Source organism: Danaus plexippus, chromosome 30 (assembly GCF_018135715.1).
Source record: "Danaus plexippus chromosome 30, MEX_DaPlex, whole genome shotgun sequence".
In the NCBI taxonomy this organism is placed as follows: Eukaryota; Metazoa; Arthropoda; class Insecta; order Lepidoptera; family Nymphalidae; genus Danaus; species Danaus plexippus.
The window spans coordinates 2,896,568-2,917,484 of record NC_083557.1 but is presented as its reverse complement, the minus strand read 5'-3'; the positions used below and the strand labels follow the sequence as shown (position 1 = coordinate 2,917,484).

Sequence of the window (20,917 nt, the reverse complement as noted above, 5' to 3'; positions counted from 1 at the left end):
TTTATATTATAATGTTGAGTAGTATATCACTCACGTTACTAAGCCTAGTGATAAATTGATGCGCGTGCGCAATCTGAGCAGCTTTGATCATGTCAGATTCTGACACATTCTCAAGTCCAATTGTTATGTTGTATCGGATGGTGCCGCTGAAGAGTACTGGCTCTTGGCCGACAACACCTGACGAGGAGAAGGTAATCAGTACCACCCAGACTGACACAGTCTGAGACTAGTTATTGAGACTCATTTGTTAGCTATAGTTGTTTATTTCAGACCTCTAAATAGATACTTCCTATTCAAATTATGAAACACATGAAGCTATACAAAATTCTCATTAATTCAGAAATACGTCAATTTATATTATTTTTACGGAATTGATAGAATAGTACATTTTATACCAATGTCCAGTATGGCTCATCAAACAGGAACCAAAACAACTTCCCACTAACTAGAGAAAGCTGAACCCTTTCTTATTTCCGTTAATTTATGAAGGTAGAATAAGAAACGCTTCATTCAATTTGACGGTACGGACTAGTTTTAAAGGTACTTTAATTAAATCCAATAGACGCTGTCTATATCAGAATACTCCTTAAAAGAACTGTCATATGCAGACAAGTATAATTCAATTTTATTTTACCAATACTTCTTCTATAGTGGTGCAAGAGCAAACTGTCCAGTTTGTGTCCATCCAAGAAAATTTGTCCGCTGTCTGGTTCGTACGCTCGTTGCAGCAGTTGCAGCAGGGTTGACTTTCCGCAGCCGGATCCGCCAACCAGAGCTACTGTTTCACCTGCATTTACTGTGAGAGACAGACCTCGCAACACCTGGAATCGGAGTGTTTTATGATATATTGAAGTTACAGTTCAAGAAATAGAAATTGTTTATAATAAATTATTCTGGGCTTGCAATGTCTCTGTTGACATTAAAACATAAAACAAACATAATCTACAAAATTTCTTTTATATATAATTTTGAATTTAAAAACAATACGTATCCTACATGTATTTTTTTTTAAGTATCCTCATAAGAGGAAACTGATCACAATAAATGGAGTTATATTTAAAAAATAATAGAAATAATCAGCTTCATAATTTACTTGTAAATGGATGAATTTTATAGATTGATTTATCAATATTTATATAGATACAAGAAAGTCTTAGTTACGCTCTTTAAACACAAGAACTGTTGTACCGGTTGGAAAATTGCTAGGGAGGTAGATTATGTTTTTCATCCCGTTGGATCGAAAAAGAAATGAAGATAATAAAGTCCAAAATCTGCTTTTTTCCTGCCTGTAAGACAAAACAGGATTCGGCTGGTCATCTACACGTTTCTACTTCTGAAAGTCGCGGGCAAAATATTGTATGTAATAATATTAAGACGAAGCTCTCTCATATTGTAACTTACCTTCACATCAGGTCTCGAGGGATAGTTGAAGTACAGGTTATCAAACACAATATTCCCTTTGAAGCCTTCAGGTTTTGTTCCGATGTCTTCCAGAGCGTTGATCTTTGACTTCCTCTCCAGAATCTTGAACAGACTTTTCGCAGCTCCTTTTGCTTGTGATATCACTTCTATGTGAGGGTTGCAGAGCGTTATGTGCTGGGATGCCGTGTACGTACAGAACATGATCTGTAATAATATTTAATGTATCCCATGCCTGATGAAAGGAACTCCTCAGATACAGATCTGTCTGCTTTTGAAACTCCCAAAGACAATAAAATATCACTAATATAGATAGCAAAAAACTTAAGAACCAAAGAATGTCTCACAGTTATCATGATCCCTGGGTGATAATGTCCTTCTTCCTCATCTCTCACACAGAGAGCGGTTCCGTACACAAGGATCACTCCGTTCATTAAGAAAGTGAGGAACCAGCCAACACCAGCGCCCAGGCCAGCCCAAACACTGCGGCGACTCGCAGCCTTACGGGCTGGAGCCAGGGCTTTGGAGTATCTGATGAAAAAACACCAAGTATGACCAACGTCCTATAATAAACCCATTTCGTTTTCGTCTCGTGGGACACTAAATGTAATATTTTTTGATAATGTCCTAATACAAACATAACATATAATTTCTAATTAATTAAACTGTGTTCTAGTACAGGATGCAGGTTCCGTATCAAAAATCATTAGTTTAAAATTTCCCTGACCCTATACGAGTACATCTAATATATGCGTAATTTAAATGTTTTGGTAATCAAACATAGAGCGGGTTTTCTACATACAGGTTTTATTTTTAAAGTTTATAGTATCAGAAGAGTGATAATACCTTGAAGGTATTCAAACAAAAGGTTATCAACCAATTAAATCTATATTTTCTAATCATTTAACAATATAACGCCATACTTGTCGACTTCCACGTGCTCGCCGGAGTAAGCTCGTACCGTCCTAATAGCTGATAAAGCCTGCTCCACTATCCTACCAGCTGTTCCGAGAGAAGACACTTCGTCAGAAGAACAACGGGTTTGATACTGTGAAGTAAGTTTAAAATCTTTAGTAAAATAAGTTCTTCATATAGTTAGTGCCTTCAATGTTTATGTTCAACAATTTATAAGAATTATCCTAAACTATAATTATTATGTGAAGAACAAATTACTGGCTTTGGAAATGAATTAGCTCCGATATTAAAAATAACTCAATCAGACAAAAATATTAAAATTTTTAAAAGCAATCTACAATATGTCCTACACGTTTACCAAATGTAAATTATAGTTAGCTTTTATTAATTTTTCTAACGGAAAAGATGATGACAAAATTTGAGTTAACCTAAAAATAAGTGTTAAATAAAATTATCATTATTTAGTCTCGAGGTCTAACCGTCATTTACACCAATACTTACCTTTGCATAGAAAAGTCGTAAGAGCAGTCCAAAAAAACCTAACATGGCCCAAATAGATTCAAGCACTTGAGACATCAAATTGAAAGGTTAATGACAGTGACATAGGAACCATACAATTTGCAAACCTTGGTTACAGTGCTGACTGCTATTAAAGCCACTGGAATGACAGCCATCCCCGCCAGTGTGAGTTGCCATCCGTACAACAACGCGACCACCGAGGATACCACCACGCTGCTGGCCAAGTACGTCGTAATGGCCACGTGATGGCCGACCCCATTCTTCAGCTTTTCTACGTCACTAAAGAATAGCTTTAGTTAATATTATTCTAATTAAAGCAATGTCTTAAAGCAGAGATACATAGAATTGTAATGAGCAAATTCTGGGACAATTTAAACAAATTTCTTTCATCTCACAACCTCTGCGCGTGATCACGGTAGCTGCAAAGTAACCGAAACGTCGTGAGTACGAAGTTAAAAATAATTATAGAGGAATAATAAATCCGAAAAATATTAGTTTTATTTCATTGAGCACTCGCGAAAATCTTAATACTCATTACAATTTATGATCATAGTAAGTCAACGATTATGAGCACAATGCATTGGCCTTGTTCAATACAGCTCCGCTTTCAGTATTTCCAAGGCAAATTAATGTGTTTTTTAAAATAACTTACTCTGTTAAAGTAGTTGCAAAATTCATAGTAGCGTTTGTGTCGAAGAATGCGATTTCTTGACTCAACACAGAGCGTAGAAGATTGAACCGTAATCTAGAAGCCTGTTGAACAGATTTAGAAGATAGGAATTAGATAAATTAATTGACGAAAAAACTTTTATGTGTTCGAATTTTTAAAATACACATCTCTAGTTCTACGTTTGCATTATTTCCTGAAAAAACTATCTAATATTTTTTTTCTATGTACATACTGATATATACGGTACTGTTTTGATTTTTTTTTAAAGTTATAAACCTCATTTTTGTGGCTTTTAAATGGAATCCCTTAATTTTATTTTGGATCTCCTTCCTTCCTAATGAGATGCTAAAAAAACGGAAAGCACTGATTGCGTTCACAAAAAAATGTACGCAAAATAAGGACATTTTAAATATTAAGATTTTGTTCTTGAAAGCATTATTTTATATCTCGGTGTGATCTCACCATCCTTCCAGCTGCCCAGTTTGTTAGAGTGAGGGCTGTAGCTGCTGTGACGATTTGCAACGCCATAATGATCACACTGACTATCAAGTAGGACACGGAGTCGTCCACTAGCGCGTCCATATGGGAGGTGCGGTTGCTCTCTCCTCTGGTGATAAAGGCGACATTTATCAGCAAAACAGCAACGAAATATTGGACCCACGAAGATTATATTAATGGAAATTTTATTGAAAAAAAAACAGGTTCATTTTTTTTTTAAACATCAAATCTCTGACCGTCTACCCAAAACTTGGTGTTCCTTCTCATATAACATGTTATTCAGTTAAGTGACAATATTTTTGCATGAACATTTTCGTTTAATTACTTCTCAGAATGATCACCAACAACAAATGTGTGGAATTATTGAATATTTAGAATTTTTCAAACTATAATTTATATTTATATCGATGAACACAAAATATGAAAAATAATGCAATATTAATTCATGATGTTTGTAATTGCTTAAAGTTTTTTTGGAAGGTACAATATTTTAAGTTTTAACTTTTTTATGCTAATGGTGGCAAACGAGCAGACGGCCTACTTGATGGAAGGTTGGAAGTTTGGGAGCCACCGTCTCCCATGGACATCTGCAACATAAGGGATGTTGCGGATGCGTTGCTGACCTTGATAGTGGGAGAGTTTACCTGACCACAGTTAGGCTCTACCACCTCGAAAAAGTTGTCACACTCCGTAAAGATATCAAATACCATTTAAAACTCACACGTCTCTCCCCCCGCCGAACACATTGAGTACAATAGTATTTCCTTCCACGCTCTTCTCATTGTGCCTCTTGATCATCAGGGCTGTGATCTCAGCATACACAATGACCGCAGCCACAGGACATATCGAGCAGATGAAGCCAAAGACGGCGCCGAGGATTGTAGCTGACCTCTCAATCAATGTCGAAAAGCGCCACTGAAATTATATGCATCATGATAAATTAAGTTAAAAAAAAGGTTTTCTATATAAAAATATGTCTTACGTAGTTTTGATACACTGTAACGGAATTATATATATAATATAAAACACATAACTTTCGGTTTGTAAATAAAATATTATTGTACTTTATTATAAGTTCACGCTAAAATATTAGAAAGAGTTTTATAAATAGGTCGTGTCTATTTTGACAATGAATACTCGTTTTAAATATACGGAAAATATAACACTTTAGAATTTTCCGCTTACCTATATATGTATATAATGTTTATTAATCAATAAGTTCAAAAGCCAGATCATCTGAATCTTATCGTGTGAGACAATGCTCATTACTTCATCACCAAGGTGGCCATTTATAGACAGATTATAAGGTCGGAGAGAGGACGTCCCTTGACCTTCCAGTCGCAATTATTTATTTATTTTTACGAGAAAGGTGATAAACAAGCAGACGACTTGAGGGAAGGTATTCACCGTCGCCCATGGACATCTGCAACATAAGGGATGTTGCGGATGCGTTGCCGACCTTCATTGTGGGAGAGGGTGAGGAAAGGGTGGGAAAAAAAAGAGCAACCGGCTCTTCCACTCATCGGATAAAACGCAGCCATTAAAGACTACTTCACGCCGATCTTCTGTTAGAGGGTGGTACTATCCCAGTCGAGCCAGCCCATGTACGATCTGTAGTTACTTGACCACAGCTAGGCTCTACCACCTTGAAGCTTACTTAACTAGCATAGTTTTTATTTAGTTTAACCCAACCAGGGCGTGACGGGTTATAACAGTATATTGGGATTTCAGAAAAGTGGAATAAAATTGGCATCATAGAGAGTTTTATTACCTCTTCGTCTGACTACAGTTATTGAGAATAATCCTGACGGAGGATAAAGACCTTGTATAGCTAATACGCGAAATAAAAAAAGGAAAGACATAATTTTATTGAAGTGAAACATCCTATGTGGCTTCCAACACGGTTGCATTTAACGTTTAACGCTCTGGGGGATAAAAAGAGACAGACTGCATGGCGCTCGGACGCATGAGGGCAACCAAGTGTGGCTTGCAAGTAATGTTAGTAAAGTTTTGTCTTAAAGAAACACTAAAAATTCCTTAAAAACAATTTCTATCCCTCCCTATTTCACTTCCAAATAAGGAAGTTTCACTTCCTCCGGTTGGAGCGACTCCACGCACTATTATTTTTGTTTTAAATAAAGATGTTATCTTTTTTTTAAGACGTTAATTTAAAACTGTTTTGTCACAGTATACAACAACCGGTTTGACGAAGGCCGTAGTTTAAAATTCCTATAAATCGATTAATTTGTATAATACATTTACAGATCTACATAGAAATAAACAAGGAAGTATATATTGTTCACATTCACGCTATACCTATGACATGATAATATATTTTTATCCGTATATAAAATAGATATAAGGTACAACACACAATTAAGATGAGTTCTCGAACTTGTAATGTTAAGTTGTACGCGTAAACATGTTACGGGCCGTAAAATTAAAATATGTTATGATAAATAAATATAGTAGGTACTAAATAAGTTATATAATAAAAAAAAAGTCTATTAAATCACTTTTATAAGCAAATATTATTTAAGGCGTTGTAGTATATTTGTAATCGTCTGATAGTTACTGAGATTTTCGACAGTATGCTTATTCTAAGTTTCATCGTAACTACACACGGAGAGTTAACAGTTTAGTACATTAATCCTCTCACTATATAGTATTAACGTAGTCTTTTGAACGCAAACGTGTCATTATTATAGATAATTTAAATAAATTACTAAAAACTTTTTTTAACCAATTATTTACGATTATCGCTTTCATTATCTTTACTAATTGAATTTTACCTCACTTGTTTTATTATAAGTCCCATTAAAGTTATTTTAAACCTACTAATGGCGTATTTCTTCTTAGAACAATAGAAAAAATTTCTCCACAAAATTCTCTTAAAAAACTACTATTATAATGTAGGATATTAATGTGAAAAATAAATAACATGGCGATGGCTTTACGTAACCAATATACCTAATAGATAATCTCGTCTCATATATTATACGGTTTAAATTTCAATTATCTGTGCTATATAAAACTACGATATAAATCTATATCCACGTGTTACATACTTCCATTAATATTGAACTGGACTTACAATATAATATAAGTATGATTTGTTTAAACGAACACGTCAGAAACCTGTTTAACTTCCAGAATATTTGAAGGTAGGCAGAAATAGAAAGACAGTTCCGTTTTCATAAGCCAGTTGGTTTAAAATTGATATCAAGTAAGGACGGACAAATATATATATATATATATATATAAGTATTTGTTTCCGAGGTAATAGTTACGTACGCGCAACATACTGAAAAATAAATAAGCATCGCCGGGGCGACATAGTTGTATGGATAAAATATCACATTACGAGGGACGTTGCTGACTCCGCGGAACGAACACCAAGCCGTGTGAGCCAGAAGATTCCTGATACCACACAAGCTATGGATGGGATTGCTGTCCTAACGTCGGGGCAATCTTGTAGTCTTAGGTATAGGTTATAAGTTTCAATATGTAATTCTTATTATAACACACATATAAGTATGTTTCGTAGTTTTCCTGGAACCTCTAGTCGCCACCCTGTTTAATTCATGAGTAATAAATAAAACATCTTTGCGCATTAACAACTGGCTATTCGTAATACACAGTCGTTGGATTCGTATTTTAAGAGTCATATATATACATATGTATTGTGTGTTTGTATTTAAAAAAATAATGAACCTAGAATACGCAATTAATATGAAGTAAAAATGTTTATGATAATACATACAAATAGTGACGGCATGACGAGTGATAGATGTATATTTTCAAACGAATGTAAATATAAATAAATGTGTAGTCAAAACTTGAATTAAACTAAATATTTGTAGAATAAGAATAAATCAATCGATAATCATAGATAGCAATGGAGCAAGGCACAGCAACATCACAAAATCATCATCTCGTCCCGTATGATAAGATCAATATGATTACCCCTACTTCGCGTTCTCACACTTTATCCGCACTTTGATTTTCGACTTGACTATTGCTTTTTTCTCTTTCAATCCTGCTTAGCACAGCAATCTTTCAAGACATTTAACTGTTTCGTTGTTGGAGCCATTGACCACTCACTATTCCTTTGGGGAATTGATGTATAAGGTTTGGAAAGACGTTCCTTATCAGTTTTGCGTAAATTATACTCGCAGAACCCGTTAGCCTAGCAGCTAGATCATTAGCAACTTATTAATTTTTGTTAGTAGTTTAGGATGCTATCAGAAATTTCTTAATTCACTGTGTTTGGGCCGAGATCCTGCAGTATATTTAATGTGGATGAATTTAGAAAGGATGAACATGGATCTCATAACTTCAGTCCGAAATCCTTCTAAGATTTCCATGTTACTATTGCATGTTCCCCAAAGCTTTATTCCATTCCAAACTGGTTTTAAATGGGTTTTGTAAAGACTATTGCTATTAGTGGACCGTACGAGCTAGCGAGGCGCAGAGAATAGACGCATTAGAGATGTGGTGTTGGAGGCGTGTGCTTAAAACACCAAGGACTGCTAAACGCACATATGCCTCAGTTCTCTCTTCACTCTCAATCAAAACTCGGCTGTCAACTATATGTCGTCAACGCGTATTGACATACTTTGGCCATATTATCCGAAGAGGAGGTGACAACCTAGAGAAGTTGGCCGTAGTGGGTGACATAAAGGGCAAAAGAGCTGGAGGTCGCCACTTACTCGATGGGCTGAAAAAATTCAGGAAGCCACCTCCTCAAAAACTTTTTACCAGGCTGTGAGTGCAACAGCTGACCGGAACATATAGCGTCAGATTGTTCATTGCGGGATGCCACATGACCACTATCCTCAGTAATGAGGGACCGACAAGAAAAAGAGATTGCTTTTGATAATATTGGCTAGGACAGCGTCATTGACCACGGTAGGTAGTCCGAATGGGGAAAATGCATGAAATACGAGCCTCAAGTGATCAGTGGGCTACGCCTTTTGAAGGTTAAATGACGTCAGGCTATGTGACAACAGGACAGAAGGACAGAAAGCTAGAGCCATATTTAAGAAACGGGAGCTCGTCTTTACGCGCGAAGGTTGTGTGTGTGTTTTGATTGCTTTACTTTTATTTTTGATTTTTTTTACGCATTTTATCCGCAGTTATTTTGTAGTCAGTGTTTAAGGGCAGATCTTTAGGGCCTCTGTTACCTATCAGGGATTTGGGAACAGGGAGTAGTTGGTAGCATGATGATGAGAAGGATTGGATTTAAAGTTGCTCCCCCAAAAAATCACATATAGATCGTCTTGAAGTGCTTTGCTATCTCAGGAAGCCTGGGATCTCTGTGTAGATCGGAGTTCTTGATGCACCAGTATACGCCGTAGTAGTGCATGCATTTTTTGCATCATTTTCAGTCTGCTAAATCCTTAATAAGGATAGTGGATGAAGCATACCAATTAATGGAAATAAACAAGTTCTATAAATTGTGAACATTTACAAAGTGTTGACAATTTTTCAATTAATACATTTTCGCACATTACAACACACCTGGGTCGCAAGTCCCAGGAGCTGTTGAAGCTCCTCTCCCTGCATCATGGACCCGGCACCCGCACGTTGGATGTGGAATGATGAAGCCTTTCGTCTCTTTTACGTAGTTTACTGAATGAGATATCTCCTTGTTATGCGTTATCAAGTGCCTTATAAGTTTGATAATGAGTCTTGTTTACAATGTAGAACGATCCGTGACATCAAAGACTATTAGACAAATAAAGCATCCAAAATATTGAAGTATCTAGTACAAGGATATTTTAAAAAATTTTAATTAATAAAATAAAAGTTTCAGATCCAAAGAAAAACCTTTGCCTAGTTTATTAAAAGAAACTTTAAGAAAGTACCATTAATAAAAAAATAATATTTATATGTGAAAAGACAATAGAGATCTGTAAATACTTTTCCGAGATAATGTTAAATTATGTAAGAAATTGTTTGGAAAAAGCCAATTACTGGCTTACTTCACGTAATTTTTCATAATTTGCGTAAAATGTATTCGCATATTATTTACCCATGTTTAAATACTTTTCTTTGTTTTGTTTTTCTGTTCTATTCATGTAAACTAACTATTCAAAATAAATTAGTATTCTTTCACCTTTTTTTGTATATGTTTTTACGGGTATGATACGAGTCCTTTTGAGCCTTATAACCTTACTCAGCCAGTGTTGCCACAAGCACAAGACTACTTATTACTTTGTGTGACGTGATGACGAGCATCAGAGATGAAGTAACGCGTGAGATGAGATTTAAAACTAACTAATCCGAAAATATTCGCTTTATTATATTAATTAATATTCTCGTAAGTCTTCGATAATATTAATAATTATATTTGGATATTAGCTTTCGCCCGCGACTTCGTCCGCGTTTGCGTCCCTTTCGTAAAAAAGTAGCATATGTCCTTCCACACGTTTCAGTGGTTTTGATGTCACAGACAGATTAACTTTCGTATTTTTGTTGGGCAATATAATATGTCAATCCACAATACTGTTGAAATATATAAGAATATTATTATTAATAGCTGTTACCGTTACGCAAAAATCCTTATAGCATGATTCAGTATTCACGCGCGATGGCTTATCAGCGTGTTAATGTATAAATTTGGTTTTGCTGTACCGATTTCTATGATTCTTTTTTTACTGAATAGGTAATAATGCTATTTTTTTAAATTAGGGATGAGCGAGAGTTATAAATGTAAGAGGAAACAAATATAATCAGAAGGTTCCGAACTGCTAAGCTGTCGGGAGTCACACGTGTTATTGTGAGTCAATCATAAGACATATGCTGTTTTGAGATATTTTTTATATATTTTTTTGTAGAACATTTCCGTTATACATGATTTCTAATGAAAAAATGAATGAAGTAATTTCTTGCGTTTTTCCAATATTTCCAATATTGTCGCGTGATGAAAAGTATACTATAACCTGCTCGGGAGTATGAAGAATGATTGTACCTAGTTTGGTTAAAATCCGTCGAGTAGTTTTGTTTCTATAAAGAACATACAGACAGACAGACAGACAGACAGACACACATTTTTGGCATCATAATCGATCGCTAATCACCCCCTGGTAGTTATTTTGAAAATATATTTCATGTACACAAATGACCTCTCTACAGATTTATTATAAGTATAGATAAATAATAAATAACGTCAGCTTTATCAAAATATTTAAATGAATAAATCTTATAAGACGACAGAAGCTATGGAGGCGTTATATTACGGGCAATAAACCTTGTTTAATTAATTTTGAAACACACAAACAAACATAATGCCAATCAATGTCATATATATTTAAGAAATGAATGCTAGAAATCTCTTTGACAACTCCAATATTATAATTTATCATACAAAGTATTGTGTTTTAACACAGATAAAGCACTATTTTTAAGAATACGATTTCGCAAATCAATCTCAATATTATATTTAAATTCTGTTTTGATATTTCATCGCCGGTGATCACGCAAAACTTTAATTATATCTTAAATTTTTTACATGGTAACGAATATAACGGACTTAGGGACTAATAAAGTGGAGTAAAATTGTATAATTTAGACATAACAAACATGTAATTCCAGCGACAGGTTCTTTTATTATAATATTTTGATATTAACGAAGGCAATCTGTAAGCACGTTCTGCTTATACAATTACTTCCTTTTAGGTCAAACGATGTGCTACGGAAAATTTTTATAAAGTCCACATCGTTATACCTATTTTGTATTATCAACGGAATTCAATTTAAACAAATTAAAATGTCTTAATTAACTACGATAATATGGAAGCGAAGTTAGTCATTTAAAAATCTATTTTTGATTCATGTTATTTTGTTCAGACACATATTGTCACTACTATTAATGAAAAATTCAAAATTTTGAAGTTTTTATTCCAGTACAGCATCAAGTGTAACTCATCCGTATGATAAGAGAATAAATTGTTCCTGCTAACAGCATATGTATGTATTTTTTGACTTAAGGAATGATCTGATACCGAGTCTCTTAAAAATTCCAGGACCCTTAAGTCTATTAACAATTCCAGAACATATAGGGAAAATGGAAATTTTTTAGACTCTCAGTTATCAAGCCTCAGGCTTCACGATTATTAAAAATACTCCTCAGGTAATAAGATTTAAGATTTTCGCGAGTATTCATTAAAATAAAACTAAAATTTTCTCATTTACTACGCGTTTTTATTACTTTAACTACACACGCCGACGTTTCGGTCACTCTACAAGAACCGTGATAACCAAGACGAGATGAAAATGTAAATACCTATCAGGCTTTATTTAAGAGTTAAAAATTGCTGCAAGGAATATTTGAAGGGTCAATTTTAATGCCGCTATTGTTTCCTATCTACATTAATAGTTAATACATATATACTTTGAAACAAGACATAACTTTATACAAATTTTCATCACAATAGTGTAATTTTTTTTATTCTACGTAGGACAAACATACTATCACACTAGAGAGCTTAAAACTCACAAATGATTTTTATGTTTCAGTAACGATAATGACAAACAGAAATAACAGCACATTTGCTCTAATTATTGTATATATAACGATAATCGTTATTGTTAGTTTTTCTTCTCTCGGAAACGTATATATTTTATTCTGATATTGAGGGAATAAATCAAGAATTACGTAAAATTCCATTTCATAAACACGGTCCACGTTTGTTTTAATAATATCAATTAAGGTGAAAATATTATTTTATCTATCGATATATCCGTTACTACACGTGTAGACTGTAGACTGTAGGTACAGTCGTTCACTCGACAATATAAAGTTCAATGACCTACATACTCACGAAAACATAATTTCGTTGTAAAAGTAACTCAAGCCAAAAAACTTATCGAATAAATAATATGTCAAATAAAATAATAATCGTACGTACTTAATAACATAAAATACTTTATTATATAAAAACGAGGACATCACAATAATTTGACATAAAATGCAAAAACATTGATAATGAATTATTAAATAAAAATATTATATATAATGTTTTAAACATATATATATTTATTTATTATTTCTCTTCCCTCATAAAACATCGTTATCTCTAGGCCGTGTTTAGGCAGGCCAGCCTCCAAATTTTTTTTCTTATCACATACAACGCATGACCTTATTAGATATAATTATGAACCAAGAATAGAGAATTCGCTCCACAGTATTCAACGACATTAAGTTTCTTGTAGTACACACTACTATAACTTAGTATAGTTTAAGTAATGAAAGTATTTTAATGAGTTAATATTTATAAAATTGACTATCTCGTAAGTCAATATATCTTTATAGATATGTTTAACAAGCCATTGGTTTTGTAGTTAACCTAAAATAAAATTATTTTTAATATAACATTAGTGTGGGTAGTTATGATATTTTTAATGTTAGAAACGTGTTTGAACATTCATTAATAGCTAAAAATATAACATTAAAAGTATGTAGTATGTTTAAAAATTCTGATAGTACCATGTTATATATATATATACATATATTGTCGTATTTTAAACATTAACATAGTCGTATATATATATATATGTTTGAGATTATTCGGTAACAGTCATTACTGACTTAAGATACACTATTTGAATTTGATTAATTTCAACGATTGATAATATAGGAATGACCGTAACTATTCGCTATATGTAAAACTTGGACAAGTTATACCTACATCATGAATGTAGTTTCGTTCAATTACCCATATTATATCCGCTCAATTGATGTCATCAGCGTAAATACTTCTAATGAACGTTATTTTAATAAATAAATAAGTACCAATAAAGATATATTTAATTTAAACAATCTGTATAAAAAAATAACCCCCAAAGGGCTTATTAGATAACGATCCTTGGCATAAGCGTTATTTAATTTCACAAAGAGGTCAAGTGCTTTCAGTTAGATTGAGATAAAAATAATTTGTAGAGATTCGTTTCAGCCTCCAAAAGGACCGCTGAATAAATAGCATATTATCTCACATGTCAGATATAAATGTGTCGTAATTTTTTTACTAGGCATTAATATGTTTTGTTAATGTTTCACGGCCGGCTCAATGGTTACGAAATCTTAATTCAATATAAAATATCACAATTATATATATTTTCATGGAAAAACACGAAAATTATGGGGTGAATGTATTGTTTTGTCTTGTTCTTGCCTCTGTTCTTAGTGAACGTAACTTAAAGCCTCGCGACCTGGTACCTGTACCGAGGAAAGGAACCAGGTTGACCCTGAAGTATAGACCCTGCTGATTATCGTCCGATTTCTATTACTCTGTAAGTCTATGTAACATGTATTGCATGGACACCTTATCGCATATTTAAGACAATAGTTATGTTAGTAACCAACAATGCAGTGCAATGACTCGAGATATTCTGGTGCATGTTAGTCTTTCATATGGCATAGCTCTGGAAACAGTTAGGGCACTTAGCGTGCTGTACCTGGTGTGCCAAGAGCATGATATTAATCATCATCAGCCTATCGGAGCTCCCTGCTGAGCAAAGGCCTCTTCTCACATGGAGAAGGTTGGAGCATTAATCACCACGCTCGCTCAAGACGGGTTGGCGATCTCAAACTTATAATTTGAAATTATAAGTCCAGGTTTCCTCATGATGTTTTCCTTCACCGTCCGTCAGTGGTGTCTAAATACTCTTAGAAAGTACATATGACTCGGAAAAGATCACATTGGTACTTGCCAGGTTTGGAACCCGCGCTCTCACGTATGAGAGGCGGGCCTTTAACCTCCAGGCCGCCACGACTGATAATTTCAACTACCCTCGATTATTAGTTATTCAAAAAATAGCGGTTGTGCCTATACATATATATATAATGAACACTTTCAAACAATTAGTTTTATCAGAAACAATAATAAAATATTGATTGAAATCTAGTCCTATTTATTACTGAGATGCAACATTCAAGCTAAGAATTCTACAAATCTGTACAAAGATTCGTAGAAGAAGCAAAAAATCGATAACCACAGACATTAACTACAACCATCACATGAACCTTCAACACACAGCCAAACTAACAAAGAGGATTGACAGGAAGAATTTAAAATTAATGCCTTTGCCAAAATATTTGATATAACTTCTTATGTGTATGAATCTTCTTGTAAATAAATAAATGATTTGAAAACGAAGGAAGTGACGTTACTACCCCAAATCATATACACATCTTGTTTATTATATCCTTCATGCTTAACTTAATTAACCTTAATCGTAACAGTCGCAGTATTTATATGGAAGTCATTATATACACTAATGACGCGAGATGTCTTGACTAATGACTTATTGGAAATGCTGAATAATAAAAGCAAAAGATTCAAAAAACACTCTCGTTATGAAAAAAAATATACATATATACATTAATCTGCAAATATTTTTGAGATTTTTATCACGAGATACAATGCAAATTAAAACTTTTTTTTAATAAAATATTCGAAACTAATTCGAAAATTTAAATTACAAGCATATCTGCACGCCTTTCTTGCACATACGGAGCTTCGTTAACAGCTTGTTGTTGCTTGTTGTTGTTGTTAACGTTGTCTAACAGCAGCCGAAGTCACGTGAATCAACTAGTATTATAGAAATCTTATATATATCTGTATATAGATTATAATGTTTAATGACATTAAAATTACATGTAAATTATATCATACATTGTAACGCAGGTCTATTTATGAACATTTGTTGGAAACCAAATAAGCAAAAGGGAATAAATTTATAGAAATTGCATTGCCAACTTTAAAATACTATTGGTATAAGTACAGCGGGCTTAGTCTGAGTTCCATCACTGAATACGTAGCGTTAACAGTTGCTATATCTAGATGACTCACATCACAGTATTAACGTACGTTATTGAGTGACGATGAGTGACGATGCAGACTTGGACTAAGACTGCAAGTTATCTTCTCGCAGACTTGGACTAAGACTGCAAGTTATCTTCTCGCAGACTTGGACTAAGACTGCAAGTCATCTTCTCTATAGAATACTTTTGACATACATTTTCTTAATAAACAAAAATATAATCTCCCAATTGTGATAATAATTTTAAAAGGCAAACTAGATATACGCAGATTAGAGTTACTGATAGTTCAATTAAAATATTTAAAAAAAAACTGTAGTTGTTCCAATTTAATTATCAATATCACTTTATCGACATTATTTACGTTCTAGTTGTAAATAGTTGTAAATGTAGTACACAGAATACTTGAGTCTATTATGTCTTGAAGTTAAATTAAGTCATTCTGTATAAATGGCCCGAAATTCAGTGAACGACATTGATTGGACGTATTTGCAATTTTATAACTTATCTTGAAATCATTTTATTAGAAGAAAATTAAGTTTTTGTATATTAAAAACTATTATAATTTACTTATATACAAATAATATGCAGTATCAACTACTCAAACCACAAATACTAGAAACCGCTTCAGTGTCTCCTAAACATATATATTAAAATGCAAAAAGGTATTTTTTTTTTGATAGATGATGATGATGATGATGATAGATATAAAAATTTTATTAATCAATAACATCAACAAACATACGCACATTTTTAAGATTATTTATATAGTAAAACTTAAAAGTTTACTACCCTTTTCATTAACCTACTTAGTCTTTCATCATCATCAGCCTATCGGAGCCCACTGCTGAGCAAAGACCTCTTCTCACATGGAGAAGGTTAGATCATTAATCACCACGCTCGCTCATGACGGGTTAGCGATATCAAACTTATAATTTGAATATAAGACCAGGTTTCCTCACGATGTTTTCCTTCACCGTCCCTCAGTGGTGTCTAAATACTCTTAGAAAGTACATATGACTCGGAAAAATCATTGGTACCTGCCAGGTTTCGAACCCGCTCCCTCAACTTAGCCTGTACCATATCACAATTTTTTCTTATTGTGAATTGCTCAGATTTATATAATTTAAATAATTTCATATAAACAAATAATTATTGTTTTCTCAAAATAAACTGAAGCTATTTATTTTCTTATAAATAACGATTGATTTATGTTTTCTTATAAAAATATTATATAAGCGAGATGAATCTTTTTAAAATGGGTCTTATCTAGCGACAGATATACTTACATAAAATAAATTTCTAGAATCTAGAAGAACGTAAAAAAATAAGCAGAATATTAGATAAATAACAATAAACGAAAAAACATTGATTAATATGATTTCGATTTAAATATAGTTATCTTGAAATCTATTTAAAATATGAGAATAAATATACGATTTACATTTTCCTGTTGCGTCTCTAATGCACGTACTTATTTGCTTCGTGTGATGACGATTTTCTAAATAAATATTAATAAAAAAAAAAAACAAATGAATAACGTAATTAATAAAGCAATTAATAAGATATCGTTAATAAAATAACTGATAATCATGGCTGATATAACAGTGAGTTATATTTATGATTTATTTGAGTTTATTTATCTATAGCCAAAGTATAACAAGTTTTCATTCATCAAGCAGAGTAGTGGTTTATCATAGTATGTAGCGGACACAAGTAACATGATACGAAGAACGGCGCGTTTAAAGTTATTATATAAATGTGGCGCAATAAAATATTTCATTGTCAATAATAAGTTGAACGAAAATTAATAAAATTATGTATAAGTTTGAGAACAATAAATAGGAATTTTATATAAAATTATTTGCAAATTTTCTCAATAATGAAAACAACTCTCACATATATATATATATATATATATATATATATATATATATATGCCAAAATCTTTTCCACGATAGATACGAAAATTTAAGTTCTTGTAATAAGTAACATCGAGGGCGGACCGGTTTCTCTCATTTTGATATTATTCCGATATGTAAAATCAAATAACAAAACTGAATTAACAGAATATAAAATAATGTGTTCGTTACCAAAAATATTTAATTTTTTTTTTCGTTTTCAAATACTTTAATTTAACGAGTTTAAATTTAACGGTACCTGAAAAATGTACGTCTACCCGCATAAGAAAATTTTAAATTCACATAAAATAAATCATAAATGATTCCACGTTGAATAATTAAGAGAATCTTATTTTATTTTTTATTTGTAAAACAAGTATTATATCGGTTATCGTTTTGTTTCATAATAAGACTGAACTCACCAAATCAAAAAAGCCTATTCCTTCTCTTTTCTCTTCTTTATTTCCCATGTCATAAGCCTTCTGGCTCATAAACTTCTTATTCTGGCTCTTCATCACTCATTCATTAATTTTCACAATACACCCTAAGTCATATATATATATATATATATACGTATATATATATATATTGCCAAAGCGCGCGTTTCCGCCGCTAACTCAACCACAACTGAGGGAAATTGACTTTGAATCTTCGCTATTGTTACAATTTACATTTGAAATCTTTGTTATAGATTAATTATATTTAAAAAAAAAACTGGTTTCATGACAATTTTTAAGGGACAGTTAGAATTTTAACTGTCAGCCGTGACCGATTATTATGACGTTATTTAACGTTTTTATACGAAAATAAAAACATGTGTTTTATTAAAAACACATTTTAATAGAACGTTCGTCGTGAACATTCCCCTTTTATTTTCTTTAATTTTGATAGTATTGAAAATTCTATCTTTTTTTTTTCACTTTAGCATTTTATAAGTATTCCTTTTTTCTTAGTATTATTTAAAATTTCTAAGTTATATATTTATTTATCCATTGGTAGAATACAATCGAACTTAAGTCGTTTTAAAAGTACGTAAAAAAAAAAATATGTGAGTCAAATTTGACATAAAATATGTAATACGTACATTAAGAATGTACTTAGGGTTGACATAATTAAGTAGGTAATTTGTAAATAAATCACTTATTAGTGAGACGTAAAAGTTATTATTACAGTAAAATAAATTTAAAATAAGTTTAACAGCCATCAGCATATTTAATACGTTCCGGGTATGTGGAGTGAATTAGTAATTTAAAGCTAATTACCTGATTTTGTACACACGAATGTACACACGAATGCTTTTAATGCTAACGAGAAATGTTATTAGATAAGTCATTACAAATACACTCTGTTTTTATTTAATGGTTTTACTTAGTTTATAGGTTAGGTAGAGAGAGGAGCTTGGACGGTGGAGGTGAGCGTTTAACGCGCGTTAGTTAGTGGCCCCTTAAACCTACACCTGGGTCGCAAGTCCTAGGCACTATTGAAGTTCCTCTCCCTGCATCATGGACCCGGCAGCCGCACGATGAATCCATGGAATGCTGAGAGGTTTCGTCTTATTAGAAATATATATATATATATATATTTGTACAAATAACTTTAAAACGATATGATTTTGCTTTTTTTTTTTGTAATGTGCTTATTTTCTGGATCCATCTCAAATCAGATATATGTATTTGGAAATCGATTATTTATTTAATTAAATTTGGGAGAGAATTTTTGCTCAAAAAATTTAAAATGTTTAAATGGAAGAAAATAAAATTAATGTGCTTATCGGAAGCCTTGAAACAAAATATAATTTAGCTATCGTATTACAAATTAGCACAAATATCATTTTTGAATCATAGCGCAATTTACAAATTAACCGACACAGCAGAAACGGTATGAGTAGGTCAAGTGTGATCTCTTTATATAAACATATTTTATGGGAATAGTTGAGATGTGTCTAAGAAGTACGTAGTACGTGGCCGGCGGATTATAAAATCATTAGTTAATATTGAGATCTATTACTTTCGCTAAATCATTTAAATGAAACTAATATTTTTCGGATGTACTACGCGTGCTTTATTTTTGTAAAAAACTACATACTCCCGAAGTTTCGGTAACTTTTCAGCAACCGTGATCACGGGAAGGCGAGATGTCGTCTTAATGTCGAGATGTAGTTTTAAAATAATAAAATTCGCGTAGTAAATCCGGAAAATACATATTAGTTTTTTTTGTATTTTGATATTCTAGGGCAACGAAAGAGCGTCAACTTGACTGGGAGGCCGTATCGATATTGGACGAAAAACGCAAAACTATGAGAATCTAAGTAAATAGTAAAGAGTTTCTAAACACGTTAAACTTCCTGGCATGACACTTTTTTTTAAAGGGGTAAATCGTCGAATGGCCCCTCTTGCCCAGGGTGGGGCAAGAGGGAGTGTCAGACTCCTACTGACTAAAAACCCCGCGTATCTTCTCCTGCTCCGAGCCAGGCTGCGTCACATCATTGCGCTCTCGCATGATACTTAAATATTTGTACTTGACATAAAACATTTAGGATTTATATATAAAATTCTCTAATGAACAATAGTGACTTTATTTCAGTGTTCAAAGACTTCACACTAAGTCTCCATAACCAATAAAGTAATTGTCTATGATAACAGTGTAAACTTATACTAAGCTATCTAGTAAAAATATTATAGAGAATAGCGTTAAAGTCCTTGAAAAATTCAAGATCTCTGTGAAAACGAATGGAACCCAAACAACCGGTTTAGGGCTTGGACTCAGTGAACTTACTAGCGATATACATACACATATAAACGATAGTCAAAACTTAATAAACAAACATGTATATACAAAAAAAAAATAACGAAAATTTAGGAAAAAATCCTCAATGAGGGCTATTAATTTAAAACCTTTTCATTGAGTATAATTTTGAACTATTTCAATCAAATTATTTATCTATCTATCTTACCTAATTAGTAAATTTAGTACCGCTAATTTCGATGACATCGTGTTTTCCTTTCAACTTTCCATACTTCTAAGCATGAAAAATATTTAACTTACTTTGTATATATACATAAAACTTTAAGAGTTATGTTAATGGTTATGTTTATATAAATATATTGAGATGAATTTACGCCAATCAACTTTATTATCTGTAATTAACTTCATAATCTGTTACGTCAC

The 20,917-nt window shown here is 32.7% G+C and overlaps 1 protein-coding gene across 1 annotated transcript in view; it reads right to left on the bottom strand.

Moving 5' to 3' along the window:
- Positions 1-18,371, bottom strand: part of LOC116776522 (multidrug resistance protein homolog 49-like) — a 28,230-nt gene extending 9,859 nt beyond the window's left edge. The window contains exons 1-10 of the mRNA XM_061525613.1: positions 18,172-18,371; positions 4,743-4,936; positions 3,986-4,130; positions 3,506-3,606; positions 2,961-3,132; positions 2,343-2,467; positions 1,767-1,950; positions 1,402-1,626; positions 635-821; positions 35-177 (exon numbers count right to left, since the gene is read on the bottom strand). Of these exons, the coding sequence (XP_061381597.1) occupies positions 35-177; positions 635-821; positions 1,402-1,626; positions 1,767-1,950; positions 2,343-2,467; positions 2,961-3,132; positions 3,506-3,606; positions 3,986-4,130; positions 4,743-4,936; positions 18,172-18,264 (1,569 nt within the window). The 5' untranslated portion in view covers positions 18,265-18,371. The remainder of the gene's footprint in view (positions 1-34; positions 178-634; positions 822-1,401; positions 1,627-1,766; positions 1,951-2,342; positions 2,468-2,960; positions 3,133-3,505; positions 3,607-3,985; positions 4,131-4,742; positions 4,937-18,171) is intronic.
- Between the last annotated feature and the right edge of the window lie 2,546 nt (positions 18,372-20,917).